Genomic DNA, 27,617 nt, shown 5'->3' with positions numbered 1-27,617 from the left:
GGCTGAGTAATATTCCATTGTATATAGGTACCACATCTTCTTTATTCATTCCTCTGCTGATGGACATTTAGGTCGCTTCCATGTCTTGGCTATTGTAAATAGTGCTGCAGTGAACATTGGGGTGCATGTGTCTTTTTGGATTATAGTTTTCTCTGGGTATATGCCCAGTAGTGGGATTGCTGGGTCATATGGTACTTCTATTTTTAGTTTTTTAAGGAACCTCCATACTGTTCTCCATAGTGGCTGTATCAGTTTACATTCCTACCAACAGTGCATGAGGGTTCCCTTTTCTCCATACCCTCTCCAGCATTTATTTGTAGATTTTTTGATGATGCCCATTCTGACCAGTGTGAGGTGACACCTCATTGTAGTTCTGATTTGCATTTATCTAATAATAAGTGATGTTGAGCATATTTTCATGTGTTTGTTGGTCATCTGTATGTCTTCTTTGGAGAAATGTCTATTTAGGTCTCCTGCCCATCTTTTGATTGGGTTGTCTGTTTTTTTGATATTGAGCTGCATGAGCTGTTTGTATATTTTGGAGATTAATCCTATGTCAGTTGCTTCGTTTGCAAATATTTTCTCCCATTCTGAGGGTTGTCTTTTCATCTTGTTTATCCATAATTTGGACCATCCTCTCTTCAAAACCTCAGCGTCTTTGCCCTTCCATGAATCAGTTTCTTTGACTATATTATTTGTTTTCCAGTCCTTTACAGTCTCTATGTCCACCCCCTAATAAATGTGTTACTCTGGGTTCCATTGTTAGCTTTATTGTTGGCTTACTTTACAAATCTTCACTAGGTGAATTCATCTATACTCACAACTTCCATTGTCATGTATGTTGTGATGCGCACCCCCCCACCCCGCCACTCTCTCTCCAGCTCCCATCCTTCCTAAATTCCAGGCTTGCATATCCAATTATCTACACTTGAATTAGCCACCTGGATATCCAACACAGCCCTCAATCACAATATGTCCAAAATGACATTCTCATTCCTTCTGTCAACTCAGAGTCTCTCATTCTCCTGTGTTTTGTAATCCCATCCAAAGCTAGAATCATGAATGTCATCCTCTCTTTCTCTTTATTGCCCATGGCTAAAGGGTTACCTATCTCTTCTATGCCCCAAATCATTTTGAAATCCATACTTTGAACTCTAGTCCACTGCCACCATAGACTTCATTCTGTATTACCTGGATTCCTGCAATAATCTCTCCCAACTGATTTCCCAGCATCAGGCTTTGTTTCTAATCCATCTTCCTCACTGTTGACAAGATATTTCATTCCACTTTTTTAAAACTCTTCAATGGCTCCCTGAGGTTTTCAGAATAAAGGCTAAACTGTTTCAAAGGGAATATAAAACCTTTCATATTAAAAGTACTTCTCCCTTAAGAAATAATGATAATGTACTCTACTGTAACCTTTCCAGGGCTCAGGCTGCAACTGCTCTTTAATGCCCCATCTCCAGACAAGATAAAGAGCCATTAAGTCCCAGCTCTTTTCACTAAAGGGAGGCATTGCCACCCTGAGTGAAGTTCAGAGAAGAACAAATGCTCTTGCCAGGTCATCAGCAGAAGAAAACTATGTATCTCCATATTCTCAGGTCCCTGCACAATGCTGGGGCCAAATACAAGTTCCAGGGACAATCTTTCAAGGTTTCTAGACACTAGAAATCAAAGGGAGTTTTCTTAATATGATGTAAGGCCAACTTACTAAAGTGAGCATCTCCATTTGCATGAATACCTTCAGAGGCTAAAGAAATTATACTGGTAAAGAAGTGATGCTTGGTTATCCACTCATTGTGGTCAGCTGTAGTGCCACATGGCCTGAGAACGCTGGGATGCTGATGTAGGGGCTGAGGTAGTGTTTGTCTCACATATGGACAGGAACATCCCAAACACTGTGGTACATGTACATTCAAGAACTATATAGAAATCACAGGTCTTTCAAACTCAAGGAATGTCAACAATAGCAAAATGAACTATGTCTATACATAATAAGGATGCACTACTCCCTGCTTGCTTAGAAATTTACTTTCTGAATTCTGTGGTCACATCTTATTTTTATTCTACCTGCCTCAGATATCAGTATTATTGTATTATTTAGAATACATAAATAATATTTATTTTCTAAATGGAAACATCATTTCCTCAGAAGAGGGTACGTGGCTTCATAGAAAAAGATAATTAGTCAAATCAATTCTTAACATTGAACATGTGTTATTCTCCATTAGAGCTTAAAAAATAATGAAACAAATAAATGCTTTTACAGAAGCTTATATGTCTCCATGGAAAAATTATTGAGGTCATTATTCTTTTCCTTGAGGGATGCAGATCAACTCTAATTATATGTGACATTTCTGAAACTATGCAGTGTTGCTCCAACTAACCCTTTCCTTTCAAATATTTCAGATAGATTAGCTATACCAACATGTTTTATATCAACATGTTCATCAAAAACTATTCTTCTTACTCCAAAACATAATATTTTCATTGAAATTAGTCTTCATTGGAAACAGAATAGACTTTAACATGAAAAACAGAAATAAGGCCACATATGATTAGAGCTCTATGTTTACACTTAACCAATATCATTTAAGAAGATTTATTTTTGAAAAAATAATGTAAGACTGGAACTTACTATTAGCCAGGATCTTTTCTTTGGGGGAAATCTTGTGTTTTTGTATCACCACTTGGAAATTTGATACTATATATTACTTTGTATTTTTTATATTTTGTACTACTTACACTTTTAATAGTGAGAATTCCAAGTTATCCAAAAAAATTTAGCATTTTTATGGAATTGAGAACTAGAAATATTCTTGTTGCTTCTGAACATTCAGGTAGTTTTTAAAAGTTGGAGTATCTGGAATGGTTTAGGTACAAAAGGTAAGGAATATATTGTGAACAGTCACGCACCATGGTTCATGTGTGTAAAGATGATAACCAGAATGTATTTAGTTGGTTTTTATTTAAATATGTCCTTTAGTAAGTTATTTCAAGACTAAAATTATCAAATAATTTTTTTCCCCACTGCTGTAGAAATGTTACTAGAATTTCATTTATAAAAATTTTGGCCCTATTAATCTACAGATAAATTACAAATTGTCTTTCCCTTTCTTTCTTCACGTTCTCTATTGAATTTGTGACCCAATTTTGTCATTTTCCTAAACTGCATTATAAATTAGAAAATACACATCTGCTCAAAGTGACAGTTCCATTGTAACTGGCTCAAATGTCTGGAGCAGCTGCAGCTCCAGAGGATTCCCATAAACTTGCTCATGGCCTTTACTCACATGAGCTTTCCCCAGATGCAGTCACCAGAAAGTACATGTCACACAAAAGGCTACGGAGGACACAGCCGCCAAAGTATCCAGCACAGCGTTTCTATGCTGGGAACGCTAATCCAACATGTTAGGTGCAAGACTTCTGCATGCAGCTTCTACAGACAAGTGAAACTAGACTAAGCACAAAAGAAGGTAGACCTTATCACCTAGATTCCATTGTATTTTTCCCGGGGACCCCAGGGGCTTTGCCAGTGACACCATGGATGCTACGGATTTTCCTCTTTCTTACTGCCCTTGACTCAGCAGAGGGGAACTGGAACACCATAATGACATCTACTGTCACACCATCTTCCTCTGGACTATGACACACAACAGAAAGCCATGTGGCTGACAGGGTCTTGGTGTTCCAGCTAGGTGTCAGGCCTGTGCGTCGGAGGTGGGAGAGCCGAGTTCAGGACATTGGTCCACCAGAGACCTCCCAGCTCCACATAATATCAAATGGCAAAAGCTCTCCCAGAGATCTCCATCTCAACGCTAAGACCCAGCTCCACTCAACGACCAGCAAGCGACAGTGCTGGACACCCTATGCCAAACAACTAGCAAGACAGGAACACAACCCACCCATTAGCAGAGAGGCTGCCTAAAATCATAATAAGGTCAGAGACACCCCAACACACACCACCAGACGCAGTCCTGCCCACTGGAAAGACAAGATCCAGCCTCATCCACCAGAACACAGGCACTAGTCCCATTGACCAGGAAGCCTACACAACCCACTAAACCAACCTTAGGCACTGGGGGTAGACAGCAAAAACAATGGGAACTATGAACCTGCAGCCTGTGAAAAGGACATGCCAAACACAGTAAGTTAAGCAAAATGAGAAGACAGAGAAACACACAGCAGATAAAGGAGCAAGGTAAAAACCCATCAGACCAAACAAAGGAAGAGGAAATAGGCAGTCTACCTGAAAAAGAATTCAGAGTAATGATAGTAAAGATGATCCAAAATCTTGGAAATAGAATGGAGAAAATATAAGAAACATTTAACAAGGACCTAGAAGAACTAAAGAGCAAACAAACAATGATGAACAACACAATGAATGAAATTTAGAATTCTCTAGAAGGAATCAATTGCAGAATAACTGAGGAAGAAGAATGGATAAGTGACCTGGAAGATAAAATAGTAGAAATAATGATGGCAGAGCAGAATAAAGAAAAAAAAAATGAAAAGAATTGAGGACAGTCTTAGAGCCCTCTGGGACAACATTAAATGCACCAACATTCGAATTACTGGGGTCCCAGAAGAAGAAGAGAAAAAGAAAGGGACTGAGAAAGTATTTGAAGAGATTATAGTTGAAAACTTCCCTAATATGGGAAAGGAAAAGGTCAGTCAAGTCCAGGAAGCACAGAGAGTCCCATACAGGATAAATCGAAGGAGAAACATGCCAAGACACATATTAATCAAACTATCAAAAATTAAATACAAACAAAAAATATTAAAAGAAGCAAGGGAAAAACAACAAATAACATACAAGGGAATCTCCACAAGGTTAACAGCTGATCCTTCAGCAGAAACTCTGCAAGCCAGAAGGGAGTGGCAAGACATATTTAAAGTGATGAAAGGGAAAAACCTACAACCAAGATTACTCTACCCAGCAAGGATCTCATTCAGATTCGACAGAGAAATTAAAACCTTTACAGGGAAGCAAAAGCTAAGAGAATTCAGCACCACCAAACCAGCTTTACAAAAAATGCTAAAGGAACTTCTCTAGGCAGGAAACATAAGAGAAGGAAAAGACCTACAATAACAAATCCAAAACAATTAAGAAAATGGTAATAGGAACATACATATCGATAATTACCTTAAATGTAAATGGATTAAATGCTCCCACCAAAAGACAAAGACTGGCTGATTGGATACAAAAACAAGACCCATACATATGCTGTCTACAAGAGACCCACTTCAGACCTAGGGACACATACAGACTGGAAGCGAGGGGATGGAAAAAGATATTCCATACAAATGGAAATCAAAAGAAAGCTGGAGTAGCAATACTCATATCAGATAAAATAGACTTTAAAATAAAGAAAGTTACAGAGACAAGGAAGGACACTACATAATGATCAAGGGATCAACCCAAGAAGAAGATATAACAATTGTAAATATTTATGCACCCAACATAGGAGCACCTCAATACATAAGGCAAATGCTAACAGCCCTAAAAGGGGAAATCGACAGTCACACAATCATAGTAGGGGACTTTAACACCCCACTTTCACCAATGGACAGATCATCCAAAATGAAAATAAATAAGGAAACACAAGCTTTAAATGATACATTAAACAAGATGGACTTAATTGATATTTATAGGACATTCCACCCAAAAACAACAGAATACACATTTTTCTCAAGTGCTCATGGAACATTCTCCAGGATAGATCATATCTTGGGTCACAAATCAAGCCTTGGTAAATTTAAGAAAATTGAAATCGTATCAAGTATCTTTTCCGACCACAACAATGAGACTAGATATCAATTACAGGAAAAAATCTGTAAAAAATACAAACACATGAAGACTAAACAACACACTACCAAATAGCCAAGAGATGACTGAAGAAATCAAAGAGGAAATCAAAAAATACCTAGAAACAAATGACAATGAAACAAATGACAATGAAAACACGACAACCCAAAACCTATGGGATGCAGTAAAAGCAGTTCTAAGAGGGAAGTTTATAGCAATACAATCCTACCTCAAGAAACAAGAAACAACTCAAATAAACTACCTAACCTTACACCTAAAGCAATTAGAGAAAGAAGAACAAAAAATTCCCAAGTTAGCAGAAGGAAAGAAATCATAAAGATCAGATCAGAAATAAATGAAAAAGAAATGAAGGAAACAATAGCAAAGATCAATACAACTAAAAGCTGGTTCTTTGAGAAGATAAACAAAATTGATAAACCATTAGCCAGACTCATCAAGAGAAAAAGGGAGAAGACTCAGATCAATAGAATTAGAAATGAAAAAGGAGAAGTAACCACTGACACTGCAGAAATACAAAAGATCATGAGAGATTACTACAAGCAACTCTATGCCAATAAAATGGACAACCTGGAAGAAATGGACAGATTCTTAGAAATGCACAAACTGCATTTAATCTCCAAAATTTACAAGCAGCTCATGCAGCTCAATATCAAAAAACAAACAACCCAATCCAAAATGGGCAGAAGACCTAAATAGACATTTCTCCCAAGAAGATATACAGCTTGCCAACAAACACATGAAAGGATGCTCAACATCACTAATCATTAGAGAAATTCAAATCAAAACTACAATGAGGCATCACCTCACACTGGTCAGAATGGCCATCATCAAAAAATCTACAAACAAAAAATGCTGGAGAGGGTGTGGAGAAAAGAGAACCCTCTTGCACTGTTGGTGGAAATGTAAAGTGATACAGCCACTATGGAGAACAGTATGGAGGTTCCTTAAAGAACTAAAAATAGAAGTACCATATGACCCAGCAACCCCACTACTGGGCATATACTCTGAGATAATCATAATTCAAAAAGAGCCATGCACCACAATGTTCATTGCAGCTCTATTTACAATAGCCAGGACATGGAAGCAACATAATTGTCCATCTACAGATGAATGGATAAAGATGATGTGGCACATATATACAATTGAGTATTACTCAGCCATAAAGAGAAACGAAATTGAGTTATTTGTAGTGAGGTGGATGGACCTAGAGACTGTCATACAGAGTGAAGTAAGTCAGAAAGAGAAAAATAAATACCATATGCTAACACATATATATGGAATCTAAAAAAAAAAAAAAAATGGTTCTGAAGAACCTAGGGGCAGGACCGGAATAAAGATGGAGACGTAGAGAATGGACTTGAGGACACGGGGAGGGGGAAGGGTAAGCTGGGACAAAGTGAGATAGTGGCATGGACTTATATACACTACCAAATATAAAATAGATAGCTAGTGGGAAGCAGCCACATAGCATAGGGAGATCAGCTCCGTGCTTTGTGACCACCTAGAGGGGTGGGATAGGGAGGGTGGGAGGGAGATGCAAGAGGGAGGGTATATGGGGATATATGTATACGTATAGCTGACTCACTTTGTTATACAGCAGAAACTAACACACCTTTGTAAAGCAATTACACTCCAATAAAGATGTTAAAAAAAAAAATGGGCTAGGGAGAAGCCGAAAGACTTATGTTAGGAAAAAAGAATAGCTTTCTACTTTTCAGTGTTGAAAACACAATGATACATCTCATATTTGGCTAAGAATCACGAAGATCACTCATAAGTAGGCAACCAAACTTGTTTTTCATATTAAATAAGCCAGTTAATGTAGAAATTTAAATTTTTGAAAGGATTCAATTATAGCCTGCATTGGGTCCTCCAACAAGTCATATATTGAAGCCCTAATCCCCATTATGACTTTATTTGGAGATAGAGCCTTTAAGGAGATAATTAAGGTTAAATGAAGTCATAACGGTCAAGCCCTAATCCAATAGGACCGGTGTCCCTATAAGAGGAAGGGCCTAGAGCCCCCCCTCTCTCCGGGCACATGTGCAGATACAAGGCCCTGTGAAGACACAGCAAGAAGGCACCATCTACAAGCCAAAGAGAGAGACCTCATCAGAGACCAGTGCCTTAATCTGGTACTTCCAGCTTCCTGAATTGTGAGAAAATAAATTCCTGTTGTTTAAGTCACCCAGTCTATGGTATTTTGTTATGGCAGTCCAAGCAGACAGATGATTATCTCACTGCTCTGGAAAAAATGTGCTAGTGCTTTGTACAAGTTAATCCTATCAAAAAAGCACTGTTTTTTAACAATACAAGTTTTTAAACTTTAATCAAATATATTATATCAATGGCATAAAGATAAAATTTCCCCTGTTCTATATATGCCTTGGTCGCTTTCAAACTTTTGGACTGTGACCCATAATAATATTAGTATATATATGCACATATGTGTATAATATATATTTATTGTATGTATGTGGGTGGAAGTATATATATATTTCCACAAAACAACACTTTTTAAACTATCTAACAGCGATGTGCTCTGTTCAATTCTATTTTACTTAAAAAAAAAAAGGTCTGTGTGTGTTTTTAACATGCATTTCAATGCCAGTTTATGGCTGGAAGTTTGAGAAGTTCCCTTTTTAGCTATGTTATCCAGAATATTTCCTAGTTACAATTTCCTTTGTTCCCCTTAGCATCTCAAGACCCTTAAAAGTACACTGAAGTTAAAATAACCATAATTCTCTCCCTCCCCTACCTCATTCTCTCCCTGTCTCTGTCTCTGTCACACACACACACAAACATACACACAAAATAAGCCTAAGACTGGGGCAAATCAGTTGAAGTCCTATTCAAAGCAGTACTTTTCACATGATTTAAACTAGAATGTCAAGCATATTGTCTTGCTGATTTGTTTATAATAATGTTTTTGGTTTTATGGTATAACTAAGATACAGATTAATACACACAAACTGAATATATGAATTACTAGTTGAGAAATAGGGTATCGATGAAGAGAAATGTTGGATAACTTACACTCCTAATTACCATAGGCATCTTGGGTATTAATAAGAAATTATATGGTTTGATGTGTTTCAAAGAAAATATTTGTTTGTAGAGCGAAATTAATTTTATCATTTCCTATCTTATTCTCTTTCATTTGGGTGTATGTTTAAAGAATCATGCTTGTTGTATCAATCAAAGATTTTGACACTGATGTCTCTTGGTGTATGAACGCCAGATAATGAAATGGAGGGATAATTAAAGGAAGACAGTGGGTACTATAATTGCAGGTCTTACAGATTTGCTGTGCTCTGAAAAAAATTAGTAAAGTTGGCTAAGACCCAGAAGCAAAAAACACAGAAATCATAATAAAACACTACTTTCTCACACTCAAACTAAAAGTACTTCTGGACCCTTCTATATAAAATCAAAAGTTAATTTCTAAACTATAAAAAATTTCAAAATCAAGATTTAAATTTCAAACTTTCCAAAATTTCATGAGTCAAAATTCTAATGGTCATTTCTGTATATACAGTTGCACAAAATAGATAACAAGATATCTTTTTGAACAGCCGAAGTCAGTACACAGGGAAATTGGTCATAATGCAAACTAGCTTTGGGGAATACATGCTTGTGTATACTTGTGCACTTGCACACACTTATACAGACCTAAGAAAAAAGGAAATAATTGAATACAATAAAAATTCAATATTATATAATACATTCACTTTTTCATGCTACTGGTATCTTGACACAAATATTTCCTATTGTCTCTTTATAGAATAAAACTTACTCTGTGTCCTTGAGGAAATAAAGAAATAAAAGAAAAAAAGTAAAAGAAATAATGAAGAAAATGTTTCTAATTGCATCTTTTTTCGTTACAAATTACCCTCAGCACCAAGATATCATCCGGCATGTAGAGATACTTAGTAAGCTTTGGTTAAATCAATAAATTATACCTCATATGATTGATAGCCTCATACAGCAAATTCATGCCAAACATAAACATTACAAATTTTAAGTAACGTTTAAATATTTTAAAAAATAAATGTTAAAAAAAATGTTTAAAAATAACCTTTACTGAATTAGCTAAATAACATTGTTTTTGCACACTTCTTATTTCTCACCTCTTCTTTTGTCTTTTTTGATATCACTCGGAGCCAGTCTCCAATCATGCTCAGGACAGCAGCAAAGTAAGCAAGCCCTACAAGGATCCAAAACCATACGACAGGCTTATAGAAGTCTAGATATTCAATATCGGATCCACCTGTGAGAGAAAAACAAAGTAGGACAAAATAACTTCATATTCATACAAGTAAATAACACAGATTCCTGCTAAAATTATCAACTAAATTTTGGCTTTCTAAACACAGAAATCTTCTTGTCAGTTGATCCATGTTATTTTGTTCATATGGAATTCCTTGTTTTCACTCAATTAATCCTTATCTATTTTTCAAGAACCAGTTAATTCTTTTTTAAATTGAAGTACAGTTGATTTACAATATTTTATTAGTTTCAGGTGTTAGTAAGTTCTTAATAAGACCTTTCATTACTTCTCCAGATAATAACAATTTTTCCTTGTCCCATGTTTCTTTTTTATTATAATTGATCTCAACTAGTGTAGCACTTAATTATTCCATGTGTATTAGTTTCTCTTTCCACCTCTATTGCAACAAATGGGAAACAGAGATGACACTTTTTTTGGTATGCATTTAACTTTGTATCTTTATCTTAATGCCCATCAATTCATGCTAACCAATCAATACATGCAAACCAATCAATTCGAAGTCAACTTGGACAGAAAGTAGTTATTATTTTAAAACATCAATACAATGGATTGATAACAAACGCCAGAGACAATGCCTTGGTGGGTCTACTTTGAATAAATAGTAACTTGCAGGTGATATTGCCATTCATTATTCTCTGACTTTTCAGAGGAATTCCCATGTTTGTCATAAATTTAAATCCCTAGCTCTCAAGAAAAAATTGGTAAAGGAGTTCTTTTGCTTTAATCTATGTTACTTCTCCATTCGTTTGGTATAGTAACTGCACCTATGAGAATCTGAATACATTTCAATACATCCCAACTTTAGCACATATTAATAGGGTACTTAAATTAAGTTTCAAACACTGAAACAGTTGTGGTTTTTTTTCACAATAGAGGAGAGCATGTCTCTCTCTTGAGAAATTCATAAATTAGCCTGAGAAAGCCTCACATAGACAATTAACCACAATGGGGTATATCAAGTGATAGGGAAAAATAATAAAAAGTTCTATGAGAGGACATAGAAGAAATGATTTTTACTTCTGGAAGGGTGAAAATGAGAAGACAGAAGGTGAATCTTAAATAATGAGGATCAAAACAGAAAAGTTCAGTGTGAAAATATTTGATATATTCAAAGGACTGTTAGTATCGACTAAAGCTACATTTGGAAGGGGGTCAAGGGAGCAGACAGGTAGAAGAGGGGAATCTAGAAAAAATCAGCTGTATCAGGTTGTAAAGACTTGCTCCTGAAGTAATGGGGAGTAGGTAAAAGTTTATAGGCAGATTCGTGTTTGACTATATGCACAGAAAGATCTAGTGGCAGAGAGGAGGACTGACAGAGAAGCCCCATGAGAAACTTTGTTCTGAACTAGCTAAGCAACGATTGTGCCTGAGTTAGACTGGAATGGAGAGAAGAGACATTTGAGGCAGAATTGTCAGGGATTGACGACTAGATAGTTGGTGTGATAAGTGAAAGGAAGGGGTCTAGGATGACCAGAGACCACAGACCCTCATTGGGAGATGGTACCAGCAACTGAACAGGAAACACAGGGGAAGGAACAGTGACAATAAAAGGAAAAGTCATTCAAACTGGGACATCATAAATTTGAAGTGCTTGAGGTACCAACAGGCAAGATAGCCAGCAGGATCCTTAAATACTAATCTAACACTTAATAGGGCAGAGCAGGAGATAAAGATTTTAGGATCAACAGCACAGAGACTAGGGCTGCTTAAACAGGGGTGGTGGACACACTCAATTCACAAAATTTAACCTGTACATTCAGAAGAACAGCTAATAAACAGCAAAAACACATTAAAAATCAAATATAAAATTTGGAATGTAACATTACTCTCTAATTATAAATTAGACTGTGAGTTGCCCACAATGACATTTTCAAATACTAAAGGGTCAGAGTAAAAAGAGAACCTTTTTCTATCAGGCAAATAATATGAACAGATATAAGTTCAGCTTGCTTTTGGGACAAAGAATAATTTTCAAGATTCAGTTTATAAAGTCAGTAATATTATCCTCAAAATATTGTAAAAATTTTTACCTTGTGCAGCATTTATTAAAATGTAATTTCTGGGAAGGATTACAAAGGTTAAATGCATCTTGTGATGGTTAAGACTTGGCCCATGGGGGATGCAGCTCTACAAATTCACAAAGTGACTTAAGAAATGTGTGTGGAAATTTGTTATATGATAGGCTCACTAGCGAATTCCATTTTTAAAATGTTTCCATTTCAATGAAACCAAAATGACATTTTTTCCCAAGTACTTTCTCTTTCAAAACCAGAAAATCCTCATCCAAATAGTTGTGACTCACTTAACACATAAGTTCACCAAAATGTTGATTTTAGAAGTTAGTTCATGCTCAAGATGACTTTTTATAAGTCTTCTTTCTTATAAACAGGATGTCACAGTTTGAAAACAGTAAATTAACTTAATCACAAAAAGGTCTATATTTGGGTAAAATGTTCATCCCACAAGTTTTAGTGGATTCTAAGCCTGGGGAGGGGTGGGATTGGGGATGTTTTCCCATTCTTTTTTTTTTTTTTTTAAAGCTTTTTTTAAAATAAATTTATTTATTTATTTATTTATTTTTGGCTGTGTTGGGTCTTCGTTTCTGTGTGAGGGCTTTCTCCAGCTGTGGCGAGCGGGGGCCACTCTTCATCACGGTGCGCGGGCCTCTCACTGTTGCGGCCTCTCCCATTGCGGAGCACAGGCTCCAGACGCACAGGCTCAGTAGTTGTGGCTCATGGGCTTAGTTGCTCCGCGGCATGTGGGATCTTCCCAGACCAGGGCTCGAATCCATGTCCCCTGCATTCGCAGGCAGACTCTTAACCACTGCGCCACCAGGGAAGCCCTTTTCCCATTCTTAATTGCCACTCTTAAGATGAAATACTGGCAGTCAAGTGATCCAGGAAAAGCTAATGTATATAAATAGAAGTATTATCCAACAACTCACAAATTCTTTTCACTTTCCGATATCTAAGATTTATGAATTAATTTTCACATTATTCATTTGATTCAAGAGTCTTAACCAAATTAAAATATCTGTAATGTTAAGATAACTTACTAAAAAGTTATTAGTTTTATTTTTAAATTAGTAAATATTTTTTAAATGTATTGGTTATTATAAGCATTACTCTTAGTCTAGTACATTCAAGAAACCTGTGCATGGGTCTCTTACTTGTTAAAAACCTAGGGCAATTTCTCTGTCCTGGATTCCCTCCCTACATGCCCCCTAACCCCATACGAGGCTTTATACTCATTGCAGCTGATTTACAAAATATTCAAACTCTGATGGAGAGAGAAGAGTGAAAGCTAAGACTTACTGATGGCCTACCTAAATGAAATCATGCCATCCTAAAGCCCTGAGGGGGTAGGTGTTGAGAGGAGTTGTATTCCTACTCCTCATATTTCCATTGATTTAGGACAAGACTATTAGCAAGACCATTTGGTCATAGAGTTAAGCCATATCTCCAGCTGCCTTTATCAGATGCCTTTTAAGCTAACATTTCAATTGCCATCATTCTTATAGCCCGTTCAGAACTCATGGGTGAAAGACTGGTATTGGCTCCCTGAAATCCCAAGTATAAATATCCCCATTTTACAATAGAGAAACCATACTCTCAGTAGGTAAAATAACAGTTGTCAGGTTACACAGGAAAGAGGGCATGAGAGCTAGAATTCAAAGCCAGGCCTGCCTAGCTTCAGATCACAGGCTCTTTTCATTGAACCAGGCTGTCTATGTCACCTATGATCTCAGCTGATGTCCTTCCCATCATTTATCCACTATCCATTTTTTGTCCATACTGTATGGTAGACACTCAGCTAGGGCTGGAAACACTAAGTCAAACAAAGTGTTCCTCTTCCCCTCAAGGTTCCTACCTAGAAATCAGGTGGGTCTGAAGGTCAGCACTGTTTTACCAGGAACCTCCTTACCTTGCTTATGTCCTCATTCCAACAGTTTCCAGAAGTTGGCCCTATTCTGCTCTATAGAACTTGAATATACAATGCCGTCTCCTCCTTAAATTTAATTTTCTTTCTCTTGATGCTGCTGAACCACAGAATATTTATGAAGAAAAAAAAAAGATATAACCTGGATTTAAAGAATCATCTAGCCATTTTGGACTAAACTTACCAACTCGATGCCCCTCTTCTGGTTTTCTAAAATGTGTATTATAGAATACACATATACATAAATGTGTATACACATACAACTTTGTTCTAAAGAAAATAAAGGTCATTTCGTTACATGGGTCTGTAACTATTTTAGTTTAGATATCAAATGTGGATTTCAATTTTTTTTCGTTTGTTTGACTTTCTTTTTATTAATGAAAGCTATTCTGTCTTAATGTGATGGGGAAAAATATATTCTGCTTTAGTATATTTTTCTTTTTTTATAGTAAAGCAATTTAACTGAATGAAGTGTTTTGGGTTTTTTTTTAACATCTTTATTGGAGTATAATTGCTTTACAATGGTGTGTTAGTTTCTGCTTTATAACAAAGTGAATCAGCATACATATACATATATCCCCATATCTCTTCCCTCTTGCATCTCCCTCCCTCCCACCCTCCCTATCCCACCCCTCTAGGTAGTCACAAAGCACCAAGCTGATCTCCCTGTGCTATGTGGCTGCTTCCCACTAGCTATCTGTTTTACATTTGGTAGTGTATATATGTACATGCCACTCTCTCACTTTGTCCCAGCTTACCCTTCCCCCTCCCCAGGTCCTCAACTCCATTCTCTAGTAGGTTTGCATCTTTATTCCTGTCCTGCCCCTAGGTTCTTCAGAACCATTTTTTTTTTTTTTTTTAGATTCCATATATATGTGTTAGCATACGGTATTTGTTTTTCTCTTTCTGACTTACTTCACTCTGTCTGACAGACTCTAGCTCCATCCACCTCACTACAAATAACTCAATTTCATTTCTTTTTATGGCCGAGTAATAGTCCATTGTATATATGTGCCACATTTTCTTTATCCATTCATCTGTCGATGGACACTTAGGTTGCTTCCATGTCCTGCCTATTGTGAAGAGTGCTGCAGAAACTAACACAACATTGTAAAGCAATTATACTCCAATAAAGATGTTTAAAAAAAAAAAAAGAAGTAGTTGTCCACTTCCTGCCAGGTACTTGGTCTAAGATTAGGAAAACTGCCATTAGAAGAACGGCAGTCTCAATGATCATAAAGAAAGAAAGATCAACACATTGTCTTGCTCATCCTTTACAAGGATGGAAATCTACAGGATATAGGATGTACATTATTGTTACCCTTAGAAATTACCTTTAAGTCTCAATATAGAGTAATTCAGAGTCTTTTTCATTAAACTTAGTACAATTTACTGCCTGCCTCACTGACTTAACTGTCAATCACTAAATGTTTTCCTTGTCATTTTTTTCTCCACGTGCTTCTACAATTCTTCTATATATCCATTCTGAATCCTAGAATTTAAATAACTTCTTGGTTTGCCCACAGTCCCTAGGACTTCTGAACATTTTGGGTCAAATCCCATTTAATTAATTACACAGATAACTCTCAGTTCTCTGATGAGTTCTCTGAGAGTCACCAGCTGAATCAGGGGGTGACCAGATGCCTTTCAGAATTTTCCCAGATTAACACAGAACCACCAAGAAGAGAAGACAATTTCCTATTTAATTTAATTGTTACTCCTGGATTTCAAACATTCTGTCCCATAGGAACAGGAACTAGAGCAATCATTATCACTAAGTGCTAAGCACAGTATGTATTATAAAATATGTGCTCACTAAACAACAGAATGAATGAACATATGAATGATGAATATAAGACATCTCCCTAACAGTCACATAAACCCTCTCTTTTCAATCAAAGCAATTTTCTGAGCCATTGTGGTGGTGGTGGTACTGACTGTTCTTCAGTTGACCTCACTTCTTTCTCATCAGGTAGTTTTCCTTGTTATTTGTTAAATTCCTGGCAAGTTTTTGCGCAGTCATCAGCTCAATAATAGCAATTTTAATACCTGGCCTTTGACATAGTTGCAAAATTTAGGCCACATCAGGAACTGTTTTCTCCAGGTGCTCTATAAGGACAAATTGTTTTGAACAAAAAAAACTTGCCATGGTATTTCAATGGAGATTTATATGTTTTCATGATAAAATCTCCTTCCATTAAGCAAGCTCTGAGCACTCCATGACTAAATGAGTCAGGGCTTTGGTTATAAGAGAAAGCAATAGTTTGGTTACTAAAAACTGCATTTCCATTAATGACTATGAAAACATAACTCTAAGAAAACTTAATTCCTTTTTTAAAATTAATTAATTAATTTATTTTTGGCTGAGTGGGGTCTTTGTTGCTGTGTGCGGGCTTCCTCTAGTTGCGGTGAGCGGGGGCTACTCTTCGTTGCGGTGCACGGGCTTCTTATTGTGGTGGCTTCTCTTGTTGCAGAGCATGGGCTCTAGGTGTGCCAGCTTCAGTAGTTGTGGCTCGCAGGCTCTAGAGCGCAGGCTCAGTAGTTGTGGCGCACGGGCTTAGTTGCTCCACAGCATGTGGGATCTTCCCGGACCAGGGCTCGAACCCATGTCCCCTGCATTGGCAGGCGGATCCTTAACCACTGCACCACCAGGGAAACCCGAAAGCTTAATTCTTAATATGAGATATACAAAAATGTTTTTTCTCAAGTCAAAAAATGTGAAGACAAATGATTCTACAAGTGTGAAAACCGTAAAAGTTTAGTAAACATACTAGAAGGGGAATTTTATCTGTTCAAAGTCCCAAATTATATTTTCTATATAGAGGAGTGTAAGGCATTAAGCGTAAAGCCTGACTAACCCAGTAAGTATTCAAAATTACATGTGAGATGAAGAAAATTTCATTATTGAACTAAATATACTAAATTTCACTGATCAAAATTCCAAGAAGATATATTTGGATGGCAAAGTAAATTTATGCTCAGAAGGAAAATGTGTTTTCATAATATCAATCATAAGGGTTTCTTAGAATACATCCAACTTTTGGCTAAAATTTTTGGTTTTTATTAAAAAAGTAGGTAATGTGAGAACACTGCTTTGTGAAACTATGTATTTGTATCTGGCTTTCACTCAATCATATTATCTCTTATGAACTAACCTGGTTTACAAAAAGGAGTGTTTCTAAAGACTTCTTTGGGCAGCTTCTAAACAATGACTCACTGTAATCCTAACAGTATATATATGTGTGTGTGTGTGTGTGTGTGTGTGTGTGTGTGTGTATTTTTTTATCCTTTTATTGTGTTGTTGGATTCTGTTTGCTAGTATTTTGTTGAGGATTTTTGCATATATATTCATCAGTGATATTGGTCTGTAATTTTCTTTTTTTGTAGTATCTTTGTCTGGTTTTGGTATCAGGGTGATGGTGGCCTCATAGAATGAGTTTGGGAGTGTTCCTTCCTCTGCAATTTTTTGGAAGAGTTTGAGAAGGATGGGTGTTAGCTCTTCTCTAAATGTTTGATAGAATTCACCTGTGAAGCCATCTGGTCCTGGGCTTTTGTTTGTTGGAAGATTTTTATCGCAGTTTCAATTTCAGTGCTTGTGATTGGTCTGTTCATATTCTCTATTTCTTCCTGCTTCAGTCTTGGAAGGTTATACCTTTCTAAGAATTTGTCCATTTCTTCCAGGTTGTCCATTTTATTGGCACAAAGTTTCTTGTAGTAGTCTCTTAGCATGCTTTGTATTTCTGTGGTGTCTGTTGTAACTTTTCCTTTTTCATTTCTAATTTTATTGCAAATGTAAATTTATATTTATTTATGAGTTAGAAATCTATTATGCTCTAATATATTATATCATGAACATTATGACATATAAAAATAAAAAGTAAGAAATGAGGTTTAAAAATACAAAGCAACAAGGGTTGTCCTGTTTTCTTCCTATGGCAGAAGGTCCACCTGCATGGATTGTCTTGTTCATTCCCTGGGGATGAGCACACTGCTTCAGAGTTCTGGTCTAAACTACCACATCATCACTTGCTGCTTTTGAGATGCTCCTAATAATTACACCAAGGTTACAACCTGTGTCCTAAACATTTATATATCACTTTCCAAAATTTACTCCTTTTCCTTTAATAACACCACAGTTTGAAGAACATGTTTTTTAATTTGTCTTCAAAGAAGTTCAGTACAGCAGTGTAACTGAACTCTAATCCCATTCAGAGTAGGGTTTGCAGGCTTGAGAATGGCATCAGACAATGAGTGTCTATTATGGGAAGTACATCTCTCTTTTCTTTGGAGATTTATAGCCTAATAGAAAGATGAGAAAGTTCAAGCTAGAGCAGTGCCTCTTGCTTTTCCCTGGCAAAAATATCAAAATTAAGTGAGAATACTATCTGTCAAGACATCTAATAGCAAGAGAGAAAGTTCTAAAAAATAAACAACTGATATTTCCCAGATGGGGTAGTCGTCTTAACTTAGTGGCTAATTTTTACTTTATTGTCACAAGGTACCCAGAGGGAAAGACTACTTTTATGTACTCTACTTAACTATAAGAGGCAGTTATTTTCTAAGATCCTTAAAAAAAAAACCCTCATAATTTTTGTTTTTCCAAAGACTCTTGCAAAGGGCATGCATTTCCTAGCCAGCCTTTGCCACATCTGCCCCCTTGTCCACATTTCCATTCCAAAAATGCTCCCTGGCCACAAAGATCTAGCATGTAAAGACTATCGTACTAGGAATAGGGTTCTACAGTTTCACAAAGACCAAAACAGCTACAAAATGCATAAATTAAGGAGAGAAAGATGAGTCAACAAAAGTGGTATCCATCTGCTTCTCTAATTTTCTCAGCATTTGTCGCTTTGAACACATCAAATTCCTTTGCAAGTTATTAGCAAAGTGTATTTCTACCATTTTTCATTATTCCTCTGTAAAACACAAATACAATTAAAATAATGGGTTTAAAGAGGGGTATAATAAAAATAAAATCCTAGTAATCATAAAATTAGACTACACTTAATGCCACACAAATATTTTGTTTCCCTGTTCCCCTACAGTACTGTGACCATGACTCTGTATTGAGGGTCCCTACTGATATACAAGATGTTTTCATTGAACTTAACTGCTCAGGCAGCTGAGAGTGGCTACTAATAGACTCACATAATCTAACCAGTGTCAGAGTGTGGATCTCCTAAAGGAAATTAAAAAAGAAATTTTTTTTCTTCTTCTACAAAACCATAAGTAAAACTATTTGTTCGTTTTTTTCTAAGCCAGTTTATACTGTGGTCAAAAATAAACACTATTTTAAGATTCCACCCACTTTTTTTTAATTTATCATTTTTGTTTTTTTAGAGAGTCTCAGATTATGAGGGTCACACACTAGACTGACACGTATTTAAAATAACATGCACTGTATTATATCATTGAAATTTGCTAAGATAAAAGAACTTAAATGTTCTCACTAAACAAACAAAGAAATGAATAAAGTGAGGTAAGGGATGTATTAATTAATTGGATCCTTTCACAATGTATATGTCTATGAAAACACCACAGTGTGCATTTTAAATATCTTACAAGTTTGTTTGTCAACTGTACCTCAATAAAGCCGAAAAATACATTAATAAATAAACATACCTATGCATTACCATAAAACATTAAAAATTAAATTGAATACAATAATATGTGTAACACAAGGCTGTTGGCCTGAAAATGGAAGACTCGTCACCTAATACCTATATATTCCACAGTAATTATAAGACCTTGTTAATTATATTTATAAAGTGGTACAACAGCCTAAGACTAACATGCCACAGTATACATTTTGTTATCATCACTGTGTCTCACTTTCTGCTACATTAAAGCACTTTCAACTTCTACTTAAGCGAATTATATCTATGTCGTCAATGAAAGGTAGAAAAATGGGTATCTTAGCACAGAAGCTTATCGTCCTACATGGAGATGCAAATCTCTGAGATTCTTCTCTCTGCATTTTGCTAATTAGAAAACTAAAAATCTCCATCAGCATGATGTACCCGCCTTTTTCAGGGCCTCCATCCAGCACAGAGATGTGTACATAGTGTTTTTGACCCAAAGCAAAGCTTTGCTTGTAAAAATATCCCCATCTTCAAGGGTATTATACATTCCCCAGAAAGAAGGGCTTTGCCAGGTTAAACTGTAATTAACAAATAATAAAAACAGATGCCTTCTCTGAGATTTTTATAAAACTACACAACATACTTTCTTTTCTGATAATATTTAAGTAAGAAGTTTGAGTCAAGAAAGAACAGTAAACAACCAGAAAGTATAAAACCCTCAAAACTGAATTAGCCTAGTGAGTTTATTCTGGGAAGTTTAATAGCACATTCCTACTATAATCTTTATTAGCATGTTTTTCTAACACTTCAAACTGATTTTTTTTTTTTTAAAAAAAAGAATCGTTTAGATTTTCAGGAGCTGGTCAAACTGATACATGTTAGAGCATTATTATATTACTTTTACCACTATTACCACAATTTGTTTAATATTGGAGTTAGAACAGTAATAATAATTGGATAACATAACCAGAAAAGAGAGAGGTGAAATGACAGGAATGTAAGACCTAAGAGATACAACAATAAAGCAAACAGCAACTGAAATAACATATATAGAGAAGGAAAAAATTTTTAAAAACCATATATTTAAAAATGTGGACAAAATATTAAAAAGGTCAGAACATTGACATTAGAATTGAAAATTAAAGGAGAGAAATATCTTAAAGAAGGTTTTAAGTAGCTAAGAACATCTTCTAAAGTTTGCATGTGTTTCTAAAACTAAAGCATAAGAGAGTGATGTCACCAAGATGGTGACATAGCTTGTTCCTGACTTTGCTCCCCCTCATGAGAAGAACAACTAACAACTATTCGAAGGCAAGACACCACTGACAGAATCCTAGGACATGGAAGTGAGGCTGAAGCACCCTCGGCACCCCAGAGATCAAGGCAGACTGCGTTAGAAGAATGGATGTTACCTGAACCTATTATGGTAATCATTTCATTTCATGATCAAACCATCCTGCTGTACACCTTAAACCTATGCAGTGATGTATGTCAATTATTTCTCAATAAAACTGGGGAAAAAAAACTAAGACATGAAAAGGCCTAGTAAAAAGAGCAAAGATGGTTTAAACTTGAATTCTTGTACCACTAAAAAATAAATAAATAAGAGGCAGATAAATGGTTTCTGAAATTAGGGTGGGACTATAAATTCTGAACAACCAGCAATTTAAATTTCTTTCATAGAATGAAAAATAAATATTCAACTGTACCTTTTTGCTTACCTTCACTGTCATGGAATGACTACCCCCCCCCCCTTTTTTTTTTTTTGGCTCTGTCACTGTTATGGATGAAATTGTGTTTTCCAAAAATATGGGTCGAAGTCCCTGGTACCTTGGAACATGACCTTATTTGGAAATAAGGCCCTTGCAGATGTAATTAGTTAAGATGAATTCATACTGGAGTAGAGTGGGCTTTTAATTCAATATGACTGGTGTCTTTATAAGAAGAGGGAAATTTGGGCACAGCGACAGGAACACAGGGAGAATGCCATGTGATGACAGAAGCAGAGATGGGAATGACGCAGCTGCAAGCCAAGGACCAGCAAGGACTGATGGTCTCCTCCTCCAGAAGCTGGGAAGAAGCAAGGAAGGATTCTACCAGTCTCAGAAGGATCCTGCCCCTGCTGGCATCTTGATTTTGAACTTCTATGAGAGAATGACTTTCTTTAGTTTAAAGCCACCCAGTTTGTGGTACTTTGTTATGACAGCCCTGGGAAACAAAGACAGTCACTGTGTTGTCCTGCAAACCCAAGAGAAAAGTCTAACTAAAGGAGAAGGGTTAGGAGAGCAGTGTCAGTACCAGCAAAAACTTACCTGCAACGTAGTCGCCAAAACCAATGGTTGTTAAAGTGATAACCACAAAATAAATGGCGTCCAGGGCACTCCAGCCTTCTATGTGCTTGAATATGATTGCAGGCAGAGCAACAAAGAGTACACAGCCAAACAGTATAAATATGATTGTTGAGATGATTCGAATCTTGGTTTGACTAACATTCCACTTCTAAGGATGAGAGAGAGAGAGAGAGGGAGAAATCGATTGAGATAGATTATCAATGTACCTGTGAAGTTGACCTATATATAAATACACTGTTATTAGCAAATTAGTAAATGAGAATGGTATTTTATTCCCTCTTATAATTAATTTTAATTGTCTTTACTTACAAATATTGGGTATAACATGAATAACTGAAAACAACCAATGCTAATAATGATGCTACTTTACCCTTACATAGCTTTACAACAGGTAAATTACTTTCTAAAGTAAATTACATTTGCTCTGAGAATAAAATTTCAGATTTACATTGTTCTTTGTTTACCTGAACTACTTTTGAAATATTTCTATTCTATAGGCATACAACTCATTGCATGCCAAAGATAATCTAGAAATATATGAAATGGAGAAAACTGAACCATGAATTAAATATCTACTGTTGATAGTTGATAAAATTATTAATTTCATGAAGACTTTTCCCTCTCACTCCTACCACATTTTCCTAGCATTCTTCAATTGGTTAAAGTGAAATACTAACAGACTTAAAGTCCACAGTTGATTCCCATGTGAACCAGATGAACTACCTCTCTGTTCTATGGCCTTAAGCTGTACAACTAAATATACCAGACATGGTATGTAGGCAAGGATAAGTCTTCAGCACCCCTAAGCTACAGCTGCCCTCAGAGGACCCATATATTTTCACTCCTTCCCTTCTCAGAAATCTCTACAGCATAACATAGTAAGTGAAGTATGTACATACAGCCATTTATCTCCATATCTCTTTTTGTCATTATCACTATATATTTTCATCTCCCTGGATCTGTCTTATCTACCATGACAATTATACGTCACATCCCCACCATATAAAAATCACTGAATTTTAGAGCTTGAACATTTTCTAGAGATAAAGATCTATAAAACCATCAAATGGAAAGTGGAAATAAAAGTTTCTCTAGTCTATCACCCTTATCATATACATGAGAGTTAAATGAATTCATGTTTGTAAAGTTCTCAGAACAGAGCTTAGTACTAAATGTTGAATCTTGACTACTGGGATGTATTCACTACCAGAGCATGGGATTTATTTTATGCACTGATGTGGATACAGCATGAAAAACATTCTCCAGCATCCTGTAGTCACTCAAACATCTGTTGAATGAATGAATGAAGAACAATTCAGCATTATCAAGTTCATGCCACTAACCTGCCCTCTAAGTTAATGTAATACAAGATACTTTTAATATCAATATAAGAAAAGTATAACACCCAAAAAAGGATAAAACAACTAGTTTGGAAGAACCATGCCTTCTTTACTCTAACAGTAAAAATATTTGAGAATGAACTTTGAACTTAATATGAAACATATCTAATGCTAAAACTGGAGTTATAATTTAAATTGAAAAACTAATACTCAGTGGTCTTATTTCATCAATAGAGTTAAATACTTTGTCGAATTTTTTATGAAAAGATAAATTATTGAATAATAAATAAAATGTAATAGTAGTGACAGTACTAACAAACCATTTATAATCTCAGTCTCTAACACAATTATTTTCTTTATTCATAATTTATTTTCAAGAGTAGAAGCCTGTCATCATGATATTATTTTTCACTTAAAATCTAATTACAGCATTTTCATTTTTTCTATTGAATATAATATACCCATGAACATCTTCATGTGTATCACTTTTGGTTCTACTAAATTACATCCTTTAGTTAAATCTCTATCAATAACATTACTAAATTAAGTTATATGATCCCCTTTATCGTGTTTGCTATGTATTATTTGATCCTTCACAAAAGGGCTATTTGAAGTTTACTAGCTATGTTAGGCTTTCACTTATAATATCTCTAACTCTCAGAGTAATGCCTCATCATCAGTACCACTGTTAACATTATATAAATGGCAAAATGGAGATTTTAGGGTAAAATAACTAGCTTAAGTGAATATAGCTAGGAGACAATACATCTGGAATTTGAACCCAGGACTGCCAAATTTCTACTTCTTTTCCATATATTTTGCTTTTTCTCATTCATTAATGTATTCATTTGAAGAAGTATAAAAATAGCTATACAGTGAGTTACTTACAAATAGAGGTACATATAAATTGTTATAGAAAACCCAGTAACTGAACATCTAAACTGTATCTGAGGTGAATAGAAAAGTTATAATATTTTTAAAATTTAAATGATTAACATATTTGGTAAAAAGCTATTGTACTCACAATAAATGTATCTTCCACTTTTGCAATTCCTTTTCCAAATATGGTTCCTAGTTGATCTCCAACTCCAGCCAACAGAAAACCAAAGAGGGGAATTCCCAGTAAGGCATAGATGATACAGAATATTTTTCCCCCTTCTGTGCGTGGTGAGATGTTTCCAAATCCTAAAAAACACAAAGAAGAAGAATTCAGCTGTTTATAAATGAGTAATAGTTTAAAACATATGACCTCAAGATTGATTCAGAAATTCCCAAATATTATAAGATATCAATCCTAGATTTCAACTAATTAAGAATCGCTTTATACCACATAAGCTTTTAATGTAAAATCCTCTTATAAACAAATATTTTAACAATCTACAAAATATAGCTAATGCGCCAGTTAAACTAGATGATGAAAACTGAGGGAGTAACACACGTAATAAAGTCAATGTTTTCATTAAATTTACCTCTACCTCTCTATACTGCTAATCCTGTTGACTACAAAGTTTTCATTGCCATTTACTAAGAGTGTATTGCCTTCATTTAAGAGTATTCAAATATGCTTAAATTATTTAGTTTAAAGTTTAATAACAACTTTTAAATTTTGTTTCCATTCAAGTACCTACCAAAAAGCAATAAATAAAAACTTAAAATTATCAAACCTTTTTAAAGTTCTGAGGATTCTGAAGGCTTTTCAATTTTGTGCAAGGATGGCTCTACTTGTTATGATTAAATCAGCTCAACTTTATTCCCCCCCTTTTTAAGAACAAAAGCAATGTCTACAAACATGTTTGAGGTAAAGAATGCATGTTCTCTAGAAGTACATAGAGTATCTTTTTTGATACGTAATCCTCTCATTGCCTTTCACATTAAATTAATCTGGAATTTTAGTTTTAATTTCCTCTTTTACTCAAGAATGTGGATCGGGATTTTAAGATTGGCATTTTGTTGCTACTTTCTAGTTTTACGACTATTACTGTCAAAGAGTATGGCCTGTGTGATTTTTACTTTTTGGAATCTATTGAGATTTTCTTTGTGGCCTTATAATGGCCAATTTTTGTATTTGTTTCATTGTTTTTTGAAAATAATCTGGATGTTCTATTTGTTGGAAACAAAAAGGGCATATATTACCAAAGGGATTCATATCATCCCCCCAAATCCAGTCCTAATGTGGTTCCCTCACAAAACTTGCCCTGGGGGAGGAGGGGATGGGCTAATATTTGGTTATTTTAGTGCATACATTTTTCTCCCCATAATATTTCCATCTTTCTCTTCTTCCTACTCAGTCAATTTGGTATTCATTGCTAGTCAATTCATCTATTGAGGGTTGTGGTTTTTTTCAAATGTATCTAATTTTCAAGAACTTTGCCTGTTTTCATTAGTTGGTTCTTATGCCATGAAAATAATAATTACATTCATTTCTTTGTTTTAACAATGTTGTACCATATATTAACTCTATTCCTTGAGAGAAATCCTATACTTCCTTTATTTAGGTGACTTTCTTCAAGTGTCTGAGAATTCCTGGTCATATTTTCATACTTGTAAGCACAGTATAATAGTAGTTTGGTTAGTTTTTGTGGCTGAAATGTATTTCCCAGCCTCAGTGAGAATCGTGGTTGATCTGGTGGTGCACGTAAGATTCTCTTCAAAGGAGTGTGGTTCAAGTAGTGTTGGCCGGAAAGAAGGGGGCTGGCGTCTGATTGGCCTTTCACATAGATGTGCACCGCACAGAACTTGATAGCAGGGTTTCCTAACTCCTCATGGCAGCCTCCAGTTCACAGCTGCCTTTCTGCTTCTCAGACCTGCTGACTGCTTGGGGAACATGATGTAAGCTGTCTACACATTTAACTCATTTACCTTCCATCTGCTCTTATCTACTAATGCCTCGGAACGCTGAACATCAGGGCAATATGTACAAAGGTCCATCCAGGGCAAGTGTGAAAAAGGCCGAGAAGTCTTGTATCAAGGTAACTTGAAGAAGAAAAAGCCCATCACAAAGGTTAGACAGAATGCTTAAACTGGACTATTTGGGACGGTGCACCATTTCTGTACACTATCCAAGATGGAACTCAACAATATCAACCCTGTCCTCTATTCTAGCATCAATAAGCAGAATACCAATAACAAGAGAGCCTTGCTAAATCAGCAGTGTGGACTGTTTGTTTTTTTTTAAATTAATTAATTTATTTATTTATTTATTTTTGGCTGTGTTGGGTCTTCGTTTCTGTGCGAGGGCTTTCTCTAGTTGTGGCAAGCGGGGGCCACTCTTCATCGTGGTGCGCGGGCCTCTCACTATCGCGGCCTCTCTTGTTGCGGAGCACAGGCTCCAGACGCGCAGGCTCAGTAGTTGTGGCTCACGGGCCTAGTTGCTCCGCGGCATGTGGGATCTTCCCAGACCAGGGCTTGAACCCATGTCCCCTGCATTGGCAGGCAGATTCTCAACCACTGCGCCACCAGGGAAGCCCCCAGTGTGGACTGTTTTGACCTGGGTTCTCTGATTATTCCAGAGAGTCCTGCTAAGATCCAACACTATTTTATTGCCTCTCCAGATGAATAACCATGTGACCTGAAGTAGGGCAGGCATCTGAGTTATCCCATACCATCCCATTTTCTCTTTTTGCATAAGAGGACGAATGTCTTCAAAGTTATATCCATAAGAAGTAACCTACTTCCAGAAAGGGTCAAGGATCAAAAAGAAAAGATACAACGTTTTTTTTTATACTGACTGTGGCATTGCTATAAATAGGCTCTGCAGTTTGTTTAAAAAATAAAAGCCTAAGTATCAGAGGGCTCAATTTGATCTGCCCCACACAAGTTAAAAGGGCATAGGAAAAAAGGGCTCCAACTTTTCATCCATCACTGACTCAGATTCGGCCCAGAAGCCACTGGAACATCTTCAGTAAAGGGGACAGAGGATTTCCTCAGAAAGTCTGTTTATATCACAAATGAAATGGCCCCAAATCTAAAGAATTCTAGATGTAAGGAAAGCCAATCACCTTTCATGGATCAAAAAAGAGACCAGTTCCTTGTGGCATCTCTGTACTTCCTCTTTATCATCTCCAAAGTTAGCAGAAGGGAGAATGAAGGGAGTAGGGTTGAAGGATCCTGATATGATTCTTCTCTGAGTCTCTTCCTGCTTCACCTTCCAAATGTTTCTCTCGACACCGTTACGCTGAGCTCTCCAGCTGAATCTGTGCCTCAGAGGTCGCTGCCCCCACACAGTCACCCAGTGCACACACACAAAGTCACCTAGCCATTTTCTGACATAAAGGGCATGCCAAC

At 36.1% G+C, this 27,617-nt stretch overlaps 1 protein-coding gene across 6 annotated transcripts in view; it reads right to left on the bottom strand.

The window, feature by feature from the left end:
- Window positions 1–27,617, bottom strand: part of KCNK2 (potassium two pore domain channel subfamily K member 2) — a 231,375-nt gene that overhangs the window by 46,416 nt on the left and 157,342 nt on the right. For all 6 annotated transcript variants that reach the window (XM_082473253.1, XM_082473255.1, XM_082473252.1 and 3 more), the window contains 3 exons: window positions 24,358–24,518; window positions 21,955–22,141; window positions 9,961–10,100 (listed from right to left, as the gene is read on the bottom strand). In XM_082473253.1, coding sequence (XP_082329379.1) covers window positions 9,961–10,100; window positions 21,955–22,141; window positions 24,358–24,518 — 488 coding nt within the window. The remainder of the gene's footprint in view (window positions 1–9,960; window positions 10,101–21,954; window positions 22,142–24,357; window positions 24,519–27,617) is intronic.

This window comes from Balaenoptera physalus (assembly GCF_965194825.1).
Source record: "Balaenoptera physalus genome assembly, chromosome: 1".
In the NCBI taxonomy this organism is placed as follows: Eukaryota; Metazoa; Chordata; class Mammalia; order Artiodactyla; family Balaenopteridae; genus Balaenoptera; species Balaenoptera physalus.
This window is presented reverse-complemented; position numbering and strand designations above follow the sequence as displayed.